Source organism: Tinamus guttatus, unplaced genomic scaffold, assembly GCF_059628265.1.
Source record: "Tinamus guttatus ecotype Peru unplaced genomic scaffold, ASM5962826v1 Tinamus_guttatus_pri_ptg000048l, whole genome shotgun sequence".
NCBI classification, from domain to species: Eukaryota; Metazoa; Chordata; class Aves; order Tinamiformes; family Tinamidae; genus Tinamus; species Tinamus guttatus.
Window position 1 is genome coordinate 2,994,903 of NW_028288582.1, and position 12,397 is coordinate 3,007,299.

The 12,397-nt window shown below is 44.4% G+C and overlaps 1 protein-coding gene across 1 annotated transcript in view; it reads left to right on the forward strand.

Moving 5' to 3' along the window:
• PRKCH (protein kinase C eta) overlaps window positions 1-12,397 on the forward strand; it is a 103,419-nt gene that overhangs the window by 11,150 nt on the left and 79,872 nt on the right. Inside the window, exon 2 of the mRNA XM_088539532.1 lies at window positions 9,893-9,956. Within this exon, the coding sequence (XP_088395658.1) occupies window positions 9,893-9,956 (64 nt within the window). The remainder of the gene's footprint in view (window positions 1-9,892; window positions 9,957-12,397) is intronic.

Genomic DNA, 12,397 nt, shown 5'->3' on the forward strand with positions numbered 1-12,397 from the left:
TTGTCCTAAAAAAGATGGCCTGGTTACAGAGACTGCCTGTCCCGTTCTTGGCTCACCTGGGAACTCCGTGTGCTTGGACCTGTGGTGAGCCCTGACTAAAGCTCTGTGTTAGAGGAGAAGGTTTCTCTGCAACTTGGCAATACTGAGCTTTGACTAGAAACAGGATGAGCATCGAGTCATGTTCCTGACTGACGTCCAAGTGAAAGCACCCGAACCACCCTCAAAGAAAACTTAGAGCATTTCTCCCCACCCCTCTTTTATTTTTCTCTTTTCCTTCAAGAATCATGTTGTTCACGTTGGCCGAGTAACATTTTCTTGTCTTGCAACCACACTTTGGAGATGAAAAAAGAAATATCAGAAAGGGGAAATACGTGACAACGTGCTGTTGGGAGATGCCAGCAGGCCCCCCGTTAGCGTGCAGTCGCACGCCGAAACCAGAAGTGCCTCTTTGGACGGAGGCAGATGGCTGGGTCAGTTGAACAGAGCGTTTCCTGCAGTGACACAGCCCTTGTCACCCACCCTGTGGCCTGTGGAGGGCCGAGGGCTGTGCTCGACGGCCCCTTGCCACCCTCGCCGCGCTGCTGCAGTCACAGCTGTGACCGCATGGTCACAAGCGCACGCTGAGATCATCTCTCTCGTGAGCTAGCCGAGAAGAGCAGTAATCGCAGCCTTGATTAAAACTAAACCAGGGACTAAAAACTGCCTGATCCTGGGCAGTCATTTTGCAGTGTTTAGTTTCAGGGTCTCATAACTGATCCTTTCCGTATGAGGATGTAACACACACTTATTAAAAGAGTTTATCACTGTGAAGAATCTCATCTATATCCCCCCCTTTAAAAAAATGTGCAAAAATATTTTTTATTTTTTTAAAATAACCCCCCCCGTACTCCTCACAAATTAAAAAAAAAAAAAAAAAACAAAAAAAAACAGCATGTAAATAGGGATGAGCTAACTTGGCAAAGCAATTGCTGGTGGTGGCGTGTTCTCTCTGGGTGTTGTCAGCAGAGCCCTGGATCCCAACCTACATTCTTTTTGCTGAATAAAGTCTCCAGGATGACTCCCAGAGCTGAACCTTGTGGGATGGGAGCAGAGCTGTGAGCAGGAACATCTGGACACCAGGAGCGAACATCATACCTTCAGGAATGCTGGGGGAGTGCATGCCTTGGCACTCCTTTTTTTTTACCTTTAGAAACATCTAATTGGTCAAAAATTGCTACTGCTTTTGCATGTGCGTACTAGTGATGTTAAACCAACGCACGGGCTGTGGTATGGAATGAGAGTGGGGTTTGTGCGGGGGCTAAAATACTTTTAACCCTTTCTTTCCTCTTTCCCAGGGCCCCAAGTCAATGATCGCAGTGCCATTTGAAACCATATGTTTTGTCAGAAATACTGCTAATAACTTGATTTTGCACACAAATCAGTTCATTGTGATAGTGACACTTTTTTTTTTTTTTTTTTTCCCCTCCATAAGGTGCTTGGAGCAGGTCTTTGTAGTTGCTGGGGAAGGGATGATGGTTGTGGCCCTATGGGGAAGGGCAGCTTCTCCTATGCAAAATGAGCAGTTGACTCTCCCGGGCATTGGACCTCTGCAGTTCAAACGTATGTTGCTGTCATGGATCTTTAGCCTCTCTGTTGTGTTTCTGTGAGCTAGTGTGGACATGGTGAACTAGGCAAGGTCAGGGTTTTGGAGACCACAAGCACCATTTCTAGCCTTGCTACTTTTGGTTTGCGCTTGCTGCCTGCCTTCAAGGTGCAGGGGTGTGTGGTGGCTGGCCTGCATGATCTCCAGAGGTCTCATCCAACCACTGTTCTGTGATTAAACACCCAAATCTTCCTCAAGGATTTTCTTTTATAGTTCACCTCAATTGTGATAGAGCACAATAGATACCTGGACTTCTCTTGATAGACTGGCTTTTGCCATACCACCATGGCTCAAGTGCCTAACTGTTGTTATCAAAGTGTTATCAAAGCTTGACTCTCCAAAAGTGAGGTTTCTTTTCAGAAATCGTTGGCCTGGAGGAAGGTTTTGGCCTATGTTCTTTCTGCTTGGAGTACTGATAAATTTAAAGGGCTATATCAAGAAACTAATAAGCTTTAGTGGTTCATGGTCTCATCAGCTATGTCCTTGTTTGAAAAGAAGAAGCTACCAGACCGAAAAGCAGCAACGCACTAAAATGCTCTAGAAATAGTGACATAGCTCGTGGAGACTTGAATGGGAAGAATTTCACAGAAAGTTGAGCTTATGCAATGACTCTAATTATGTAAATAAGCAAGTCACTCTCATGACAACTGAAAATGGGTTCTCTGTGGAGCATAAAAGCTGTTCTTTAGGAGCCCATAATTTCCTTGGGCTACATTTGTAGCAGGTAGTGACTTTTCTGTTTTACATTCTATGCTTCAATAGATTTCACTAAAGCTGCACAATTTTTTTCCAGGCGTAGTGTATGGATAACAATCTGTAGGTGACCAACAAGAGTTCTTTGAACAGAGAAACTCAGACCTTAATGCAGGCTTTGCTGATTAATGTAAAATCTTGAATGATTCATAAGTCTGCTTAGATTTGTTAATAAGGTTAATTAAAACTGCAGGTGAGTGCTGTGCCTTGGAAGATTTCCCCTCAAGGCCAAGAGCCTTGTTATTGCTTCTCTGTCCATTCCTTTGGTTTATCTCTGTCCTTCAGCTGCCCGTTGTGCTCCTTTCCAAGCAGATCCCAAGTCTGGTATGTGCTGGTTGGCTTATCGGCCTGAGCATCACCAGCTATTTCCTTGTCAAGGGACATTCCATAAATGATAAGCTCGGGTATGTCAATGTTTTATTTTGAGAAAAGTGCAGTCACCTACATATGTCTGTGGCCTCTGGACAGTTTCTAAACAGGAAGTGCCACCAACTTGCTTGCATTTCTCCAGTTAGTAAATTATTTCTTTTTTAATGGAAACAGCAAAACTGACACAGCTTACTGGGTTTTCTGCCAAATTTTATTGAGATAATGCATGTCATGGAAGATATGCTGGTTGATCATCTCCAGAGCTTTGAGATACAGTATTTCCTTCCTTGTAGATTTAGGAGGAGAGTTAAATTGTGACCTGCCATCATCATTTGGTCATCAAAGTTTCTAGAATGTCATAGCTAAAATAATATTAATATAGTTCAGTAGCTATTGAAGAATTTTCTGATGGCAATTTTTTATTCCTTTATTCAGCAACTAAACAACTGACTGTTGAGGTTATTGGTCTGTTTTTGCTGTTTATTGAATGGAAATGGGTGGATATTGTTTGTATTATTATTATTTTTTCTTTCTTCTGGTCAAAGCTCCTAACTCCTCTCAAGAGCAGATACCCTGTCCTACTTTCAGCCTCTTGTACCTAGAGCTGCATGTATAGGTGTTTGCCATCAGATTTCCATACATTGTACATGCAAAGCTGACAGCCTGATAACAGTTACCAAATGTGTGCATGGGCGTATTTGTTGTAGTCAAGAGCAGGAACAGCTGAAAATGAAACCCTCCATTTTTCCAACCTTTAATTCCATGTTCCTGAATTGGTCTCGATATCTGCCTTTTAGGAAATGGAAGAGATTTGTTTTGTGTATCTTTTTTTTTTTTTTTCCCTCCTTAAACAGTAGCTCTATTTAGGCAAGGAGAGCTGGAAGCAAGATCTGATGGATACAGTGACATTTGGTGTGTCCATGTTTAAAACTGTGTGTGCGGAAAAGCTAGAGCTCTGCTTGTAGACCGTGTTGGTAAGGAATGGTCTGTGTGATTTTTGGTTCACATGGGGTTATGGTCGTAAAACCTGTGTGGGGGAGCAGGAAGAAGGGAGCCTGGTGGCACAAGGACGTTCTGGCAGGTTCTTCCCAGGAAAGTGGTTTTCTGCCTCTGTTCTCTGAACTCCCCTGTGTTTCAAGGACTGTGTTTGCTGGTGGCACAAAGCAACCCACATCCACCTCTGCTGTCTGCCTGAGATCTCCCCTCGCAACAATTAGAGTCATTGGAGCAAATGAGTCAAGGCAATGCAGAGCAGAATTGCTTCTGACCTGGTGGTTCCCAGGTATTGTGTTGATTCAAAACGTGTCTTTACCTGCTCGTCTCCATCCTATCCCTCAAATTTTCCAGAAAAAGGGGGAATCTTGGTCTTCGGGGTTTGCTGCTGGCTTTGTTTGGAAGCAGTGACCAGCTGAACGCCTCTTGCTGCCCTTTCGCACGCGCGGTGGCCTGCAGAGCTGCCCGCAGCGGGTCTTGCTGTTCGTAGCTCGGCGCCGCGGCCGCGTAGCACAGGAAGCCTCGTGCTTTAGCGGAGCCCGCGATGGCAAAGCTGCCTGCAGTGAGCTCAGCCTGAGCACCCGGCTGCAAAACCTGCCCACAGCGGGACGCAAGCCGCGTATGGGACCACCTGCCTCTCCTCGCCGCAGCCCCGTCCGAAAAAGCAACACCCTCTTGAACTAAGAGTGTGAGCAAGTCGAGGGTGGGATTTTTGGCACCTTCTGGACTATACAAAGTTTTCTCACGGTTCTGTATGTTCTGCTCATGCAGAAATGTGACTCTTGTTGCTAGTTTCTGGTCATCTTTGATGTATTTTCTTTCTGGTTCACCTACCTTCCTAGTTACTTCAATCCCTGCCCTTATTTCTCAGGTGTAGATGAAGCCCCTTGTCTATAACAGACTGTGATATATATGTTCACGTGACTCTCTTCTGTGTTGCAGTGAGGCTTGTTTTTGCTGATTGGATTTAAATTTCTGAAGGAATGGTTTCTTGCTTGCAAGAAGTACTTTGAGGGTAAAAACTCAGTTTCTGTATAAATACTCTTATGCTGTGAAGCTGATAATAGTCAATGGGATTTTCTCTCCCTTCTCCCATGCTAACTTGGGAAAAAGAGATTGGAGATCCTGTCAGCGTGGCTTTTGGGCTTTCTTTTGAAGATTTATGGAGAACAAAATTAGCGAACCTGTCCCTGAGCCAATTCTCTTGCATTAAAAACAAAATAAAACCCATTATAAGTGCACATTTTTTAATAAACTGAAGAACAGCCACCTGCAACTATTACAGATGCATCATTCATCATTTTAGAGGTTGTTTTTTTCAAAAGCAATCTGAGTTGGCTTATCTCCAATTGGAGCAGGCTTTGCTTCATACTTCAAAAATCTTCACTTTTTGAAGACTTGAAACTTTTTTTTTCCCCTTGTATTTGTAAATCCTCAAGCAGGTTTTCTCAGCAGGAGTTTTATGAGAGAGGATAAATCTTGCTGCAGCCCTTACTCTTCTTACCTGAGCAAATCCCCTGTTGAGAGGAGTAATCTCTTGAATGAAAGCAGACTAAAATTGATTAAAGACTCCAAGATCTGTTAAGAGTTGTTAGTTTTGCCTGATCATTCATGACTGGCACACAGCTTGTAATTATGCAGCCTGACTGAAAACAAAAGTAATATTTTAAACAGTTGTCCTGGAACAAAAATTAAAATGACAATATTACAGTAATAGCTGGAATAACTGGTTATAGGCGTTACAAGAGGCTAGTTTTGCACCTATTTGTGGCTTTAGCTTCACAGTGCTAAATGTGTGGCAATAATAGTCATGGAAAGGGGTTGGATTCCAGTGAAACTTGGAGGTGTTAGATGATTTGGGCCTCTAATCCTGCGAGGGACTAGAAGTTGCTACTCTGGCACTCACCAGCCTTTGCAGACAGACTCGACTCCTAACAGTTGCATGTTGTGCATTTGCACGAGAAGCAACTCCATCTGCTGATGCTCTGAAATGTCAAATGTCCTTTCTATTAAGAGAGCCTTAAGGATCCCCCCTCAGGTGCTTCACCTTGTAGGCAGGTGACTGTCAGGCTCTGAAACGATGGATTAATTAAGCCAGCCAGTGTGTATCTGGCCGAGAAAGCTGCTACTTGACCTGTCTGACAAAGGCATGCTCGGATGGAGGTGCTATGTTATTAAAACGCAGAAAGATCTGGCATTCCAAAGGCATGATCTGTTAGCTTAAGAAAATAAAAATTAAAAGGAATAACTAGAGGCATGTGAAAAAACAGCTTGAGACTAACCCAGACTCTTCCAGACTTTCAGCTCGATGACTGAACAGAGCCTTGGGAATTGCCTCTACAAATGACTGATTACATATGCAGTTCAGTTAATTAAATTTAAAAATTGTGTAGGAAGTCAAAAGGTATAGCTACTTGTTTAATTAAGCTAATTAAGTCCCCAGGTAGCTTTTATATTTGATTTATTCACTGCAAGTGTCTGGCTTGTTCTGTTTTCGAAGCCACGTCAGCATTGACCTTCCTTTAAAAAAAAAAAAAAAAAAAAAAAAAAAAAAAAAGGCTGTCCTGGGATGCTTCCCAGTGTGCCTTGTAGGGAAGCAAGGGCAGTAAAGCAATGGGAGAAAGGATGTGCTGAGCTCCAGGGTAAGCGTGGTTGGCTTTTGTATCCGATCCAAAGGTAATAAAAAAAAGATTCATATTGATCTCGGCGTACTTCCAGATCTGGCTTCCCATCTTGGATCATCTCTGGATGGAGAAAAGGTCTTATGTAGTGAATCCGGCCTCCACAGGAATGTGTGCTCGTGCCAGGTGCCCTGCTAAGGCCGAGGTTTTGTCCCGGAGCTGCGCACAGCGCTCCGGTTTGGATGGGGAGCCTGGCGGGCAGGCAGGGTGAGCGGTGCCGCCCTGCAGCGCCGCCTCTTCCCGCTTGCCGGAGTTTTCCATCGCGCCACGCCAGCCGCTCCAGAGGCCGCCTGGCTCTACCTGCTCTTCGGGTTTAGCGGATGCTTCAGTTGGGTGTTGATACGTTGCCGGCGAGATTACCCTCCTCCAGAGATTTGTTTTCCGAACCTCTTCCAGGGATGAATCATGCGTGACCAGTTTCTATTCTATGTGTGGAGGCATGTGATTATAGAACAACGTTTCGGTCTCCCTGCATCCTGTTCCCTGGTTCGCCTCTGAACTGGCTTCGTTTTGTGTTGTCAACACGGTTGTGGGGAAGAGGAGTTGTTAACACCTGTCTGGCTGTCAGGAATGATGTTAATACCATTCTTGGCTGGGAAAGGTGCGTCAGATGACGGGCTGGGGCCTCTCCTGTGGGGGAAAAACCACTCGCAGCTCCCTTTGAAGTCTCGTGGAGCTGAGTGATCTTAGCAAGTTGGGGCACGGGGCCTGGTGCGAGCGGCTGGAAGCGCTGAACAAAACCCTCCTCTGCTCTGTGCCGAGCCATGCGGTTCGCGGCCTCCTTAGCGCCGAGCGCAGCTCCTCAGTCCTGACCTGCTCCCTTCCTCTCGGGGTGCCTCACAAGTTCAACACGAGTTAAAGTACACACTTAGCTCTGGAACCAAATCCTGTGTTGTCCTTGTAGCTGTAGAGAGGTTGAGTGAGCTGAATGGACAACCCTACCCATGGCGTAGAGAAACGAGCTGCTTCCATCACCTCAGACCAGAAGAGAGCAGCGGTTAAAGGTCTCCCCGCACACGTGGGCATGTGTTCCCCTCCTTAGATAGAGCTCCATGGCTTAGAGCTACCCCTAGAACACCCAACAGGTCAATGTTTGTCCTCCCAGTTATTTCCTGGGGGAGCAGTTGGGGATGGGAGCAGCGACATGCGGAGGGTGACGACTTTACTGACCGTTTACCTCATCTGACTGCACACCATGAGTTTAGTTGGGTTTCCTTGTAGCATCTTGTGGTGTTGTCCATATCATGCTAATGGAAAAAAGTCTGACTTTGTACTGATGCAGCAAGATATCTGCATGGTATCTTGGTGCGTGATATCTGCGTGGTAGCTGATAGAACAAGATTTCTTCAACTGTGGTGTATTTCGGGTTCTAACACTAAACTTTGCAGGACATATTTTACAATTTCCAAAGGGAAAAATTATTGTACTAGATAGATCATGCCATTGGGAAAATCTATAGATACACATTTTTAAAATGTCACTTACTACTTTGTGACTATTACTGCCAAATACAAGCAGACGGTCACGTTCCCCTTTAGCTTTGTCCTTGCAGCCTTCGGGCTGTTGAGTTTCTCTGGGTCTCTGGTTCTCTGATCTGCATCACCTTCATCTTTCACCCAAACCAACTGCCTGTTCTGTTTTTAGCTTTTAATAATTTTGGGGAGGAAAACATTGGTTTTCTGCAAGGACAGAGGTTTTTGGCTTTCAGTAGCCAATACTAACATTAGGGGTAGTATTGCAGGGAGCTGCTGCTTGATGGGGTTATCTGTGGCTGGAGGGCCGTTCGGTTGGCAGCTGCCTCCTTTGGAAGTGCTCTGCTCTTATTAAACATGGGCTGCTCCTGTGCTGTGGAGTGTGGAAGCAGCAATAAAGGCAGGATGTGTGGCCGGGAACACAGGGAACTGCGCAGCAAGGACTGCAGTTTACTCCAGAGAGACTGTCAAGACAGTCTGGTTCAACCTCTTGTATAACACAGGCAGTAGAAGTCACTAAATGGCTCTTGGTGCATCGATGTCTTTGGGGTGCCCAAGGCGTCTTCTACTTTCACAACATGTGCCGTCCTCAGGCTTCAGTCCGTGTTTCAGAGCTTTTCAGCTGTAACATCTTGTTAGATCCCACTAGCATGTGCCATGAGGAGGTCTTGAGAATGGTGAGGTTCATTTTATTCTTGAGCTGTGGGATAATCTGAGCAAGGCCACCTAAGGGGTGGTTGGATTTGAGTGGTTATTGGGGAATATCTTCTGTGTTAAGGGAGACAGAAGGGTCTTCGCACACAACCTCCTTATTGTCAGAGCAGCAAGCAGCCCAAGCAAACAGGAAAATTAAAATGAAAATCAATGTTGACTCAAAGCTGAGTATTTAAGTTTTACTTCTGAATTCCTCATCCTCCCATTGACCAGCACTGGGAAAACGCCTTCCTACTCCACACTTTGTGCGTGAGGGGTATTAAATTCTGCACAAGTTCATGGTGCAACTTTGTACTGCTAAAGTAGAAAGCTTGTTTTAATTTCTTTCTAACCAAGGAAAGGTGACTGTATACAAGCAAAAACAGTTGGAAATTATCACATTTAATCATTCCTTTGGAGAGCTCTGTTTTCTCAATTTCTGTTTTGCAGAGTCTATCAGTACCCATATGGTGTGAAACTTCTCTTTGCTATTTTTATCCTTGCAGTTTAGTGGGATATTTTGTTTTTCTTTCTTTTTTTTCCTAATGAAGGTTCTGTGTGACAGCCTGATTTGAACCACAGGGATCCTTAGTTGTGATTTTGCTGAAAGCTGGTGAACAAACGACAAAAGCATAATTTAATGTAAAGAAAAATGAAAAAGTTGCTAACCAAAAAAATAAGAACCTTCTTTCAAGGGCAAGCTGACTGACACATGGATTGAACCTCTGATCCCTCAAACTGTGTTCTGAATCCCTATCTAAGTTAGATTAAATGATAGGTACTTCAGTAACAGCACTAAGGGCTTCCTATTTTCTGTGGTTTAAGGACAAAAGGTGATTTATGTAAGGAATGGGAGTGCCGGTGGTATTTCCAGAGCTTGAAACCAATTTAATGGGATGAGGTATAATAGGGAGGAAATACACATACAATTCATCAAACAGATATTTTTTTCAGATAATTCTGTGTGTTTAATGTTACTTCTCTTTCCCTTATCTGAAAACCTGGAACACTATTAACAGTTTCTCTTGTTTTAATCTTTATTTCCTCCTGCAAGGTTCAGATTGTTCAACATTCAGGGCTCCTTAAAGAATAAGGAACTGGATTCTTCCTTGCTCCCAGCAGTACTGAGCAATTTGAGCTGCAGATGCTCAATTTCTTTGAAAATTTTGTGTTGTGTATGCAAATATTTGTAGATTCATAGTAGTTATCACATATTACCTTTATGATACAAAATCTTAAGAATAATCTTTGCCTTAAACAGCCTTCTAACATTTCATTTTCTTTTTCAGGTGGATTTGGAGCCAGAAGGCAAAGTATTTGTTGTCATAACTCTGACAGGCAGCTTCACAGAAGGTAAGAGAAGCACTTTGGCTTGTTTCCATTAAGAGCTCTGCTTTGGTGGATGTTATTGTGGTCCGTTAGTGTCGTGCAGGAGAACAGGGCGCTTCGTGCAGGTCACGCAGGGAAGGGACTGCTGTTAACCTCTTATTCCATAGGTTGTGTGGTCTGCTATCACTCTGATCTCGCACCCAGGGAGTTGATTCCTGCCTGATCTGGTTTACTTGTCTGAAGTTGTCCTTGAAGTGGATTTTGTCACATATATTTTTTACCGGGGTGCCTCTTGAAGTGTAAGATAAGGAGCACGTAGAACATATTTAAAACATCCGGATGGTTTTATTCCATAACGATTCCCACCTACTTTGTATGCATTTCTCTTTCTAGAGTTCCCCTTTCCCTGGAAGCTTATGTGCGTTGTCTTAGATGTGTCTAACTGGAGAGCTGTTGTGCAAAACCTGGCACATTGGAGGAAGTGCGGGATGTGCTGGCTAGGGGGAAAGGGGACATTGGCCACGCAGGGGAGGGGATGCCTAGAGCAGAGGTGGCTCAAAGCAACATGCCAAGTAGCAGCAGCGATGGCCAAACGTCCGCTGGCCTTGGCTGGAGGAGATGGGAAACTAGTGACAACCCATCTCCAAAAAGAGCCTCCCAGCAAGTGCGTTGGTGCTGGGGAACAGGGGAGCGTGAGCGAAGGCTGCGGTGAGCGGGGCTGCGCCTGGCTGCGCAGGGCTCTGTTCTCGGCCTACGGCTGATGCAGGAAATCAAGTGACAGGGTTTAACAGGCAGAGAAACCCTACAGCTTCTCACCACAGCAGCGGCGCCGTCCATCACCCTCACCTGCAAAAGGACAGGGGAAAAGGGTAGGGGAAAACAGCAGCTTTTCAGTAGGACGCAGCAGTGGAGCAGGGCTGAGAGGATCAGAGTTTGGTCTCCCAGTGGCAAAATTCACTTCCCAAGCAAACTTGGGCAGGCTGCATCATCTCACTGTGCTTTTCAGTTCTCTTATCTGTAAAATAGACAAGAATACATGTTTTTTCTTGCTTGGACATACACTCTTAGGGCTGGGAGATGCTCTTTTTTATCCTTATCTGCAATGTTAAAGGATCAGTTCTGTTTTTTGCTCTAGAAAGGCATTTGTGAGACGTGTGCTTTGACTGGTGGTTGTAGGGAGATGTGAAAATGGCTTTTTCAAGTTAATTTGGGAGATGTTCCTCCCAAAGTGTGGGGAGCTGTGACTTTGCAGGTTTGGAGGCAATGGCTCTTAGGCAGGGTATGGGTAAAAAGGAAGAACCAACTTAAAGTTGGTTTTAATTGCCAGTGCAAGGGCAGATGATGGAAAGGAGGAGACGCTGAGATCAAGAGACTATAGGGCTTTTTTAATTAATTCTAGTTCCATCCATGTAAAAAATTGCCATACTCCTCTTTTGAGAGGAGATAACCATTTAAAGCAGTGTTGATCAGATTGACCTGATCATAAATCCAAAAATGCACTCTTGTAAATCCAAAAATTCACTCTTGTGCTGGTGGCTAAGCTGTTACAGACATCTTGCTCACAGTGTGTCAGAGGCAAGAGACAGCAAACCCAAATGTGTGTATTGCTACTGCTTTCAGAGGAAAATGGGAAATGCTGAAATGGTTTATTTTTCATTCCTCTTATTTATTGAGGATGGGAGGGCTTGCAGAACAGGCTGAGTCAAAGGTGGTTCCTGGGACTTTGTGGCTTAGTCCCATGTATAGATGTGTTTCCAAGAAAGGGTACAATGCAGAGCAAATCTAAAGGTTGAGACTGATTTTTTGCAATCAATAGGAAACAGAGGCATCAGTCAGAGAGAGAGGTTTCCTTTGCAAAATGCTGTTTTTTTTTTTTTTGTTTTTTGTTTTTTTTTTTCCTGGAAATGTGGAGCCTCAGAGTTGTGCCTAACACTGAATTTCTTGGAAAGAAGACGGGGAATAACTCACAATCTTCAAGCACAAAAAGTGGCCTCCCACTTATTTGCCTTAATCTAGAGGGCAGCCACAACCACATCCTCACTACCAGCTGTGACGAACTTGGCAGCAACGTAAAACTCTGTGTATGCATCCACAGGTGCATATGTAAAACCCAAATGTCTGGGCCAGTAGTTTGTATTAGATCTTAGCGATGTAGCACGTAGACCCATGTGGAGTTTCAAGCTATGTGGTTTTTCAGACTTTTGCTCATTTTCTTGTGACTCGTGGCCTGATAAGCGTGTAGCTCATTGTATTTCCTGCTCTGAAACCTATCTATCAGCAGTGACTTGGTGCTGCAGGAAAAGGTCACTTAAAAAGTAGGTAAAAAAAGCAGCAAAGTGGTGTCTGTAGAGCAGCCACTTGTGTGTTTTTTTTAGCAGCTCTTTGCATTGCTTTCAGCAGGCAGCAGATAGAAAGATAGTGTAAGGGAGTTAGTGTAGCTATAGGGAGCATCTTCCTTTGAGAAA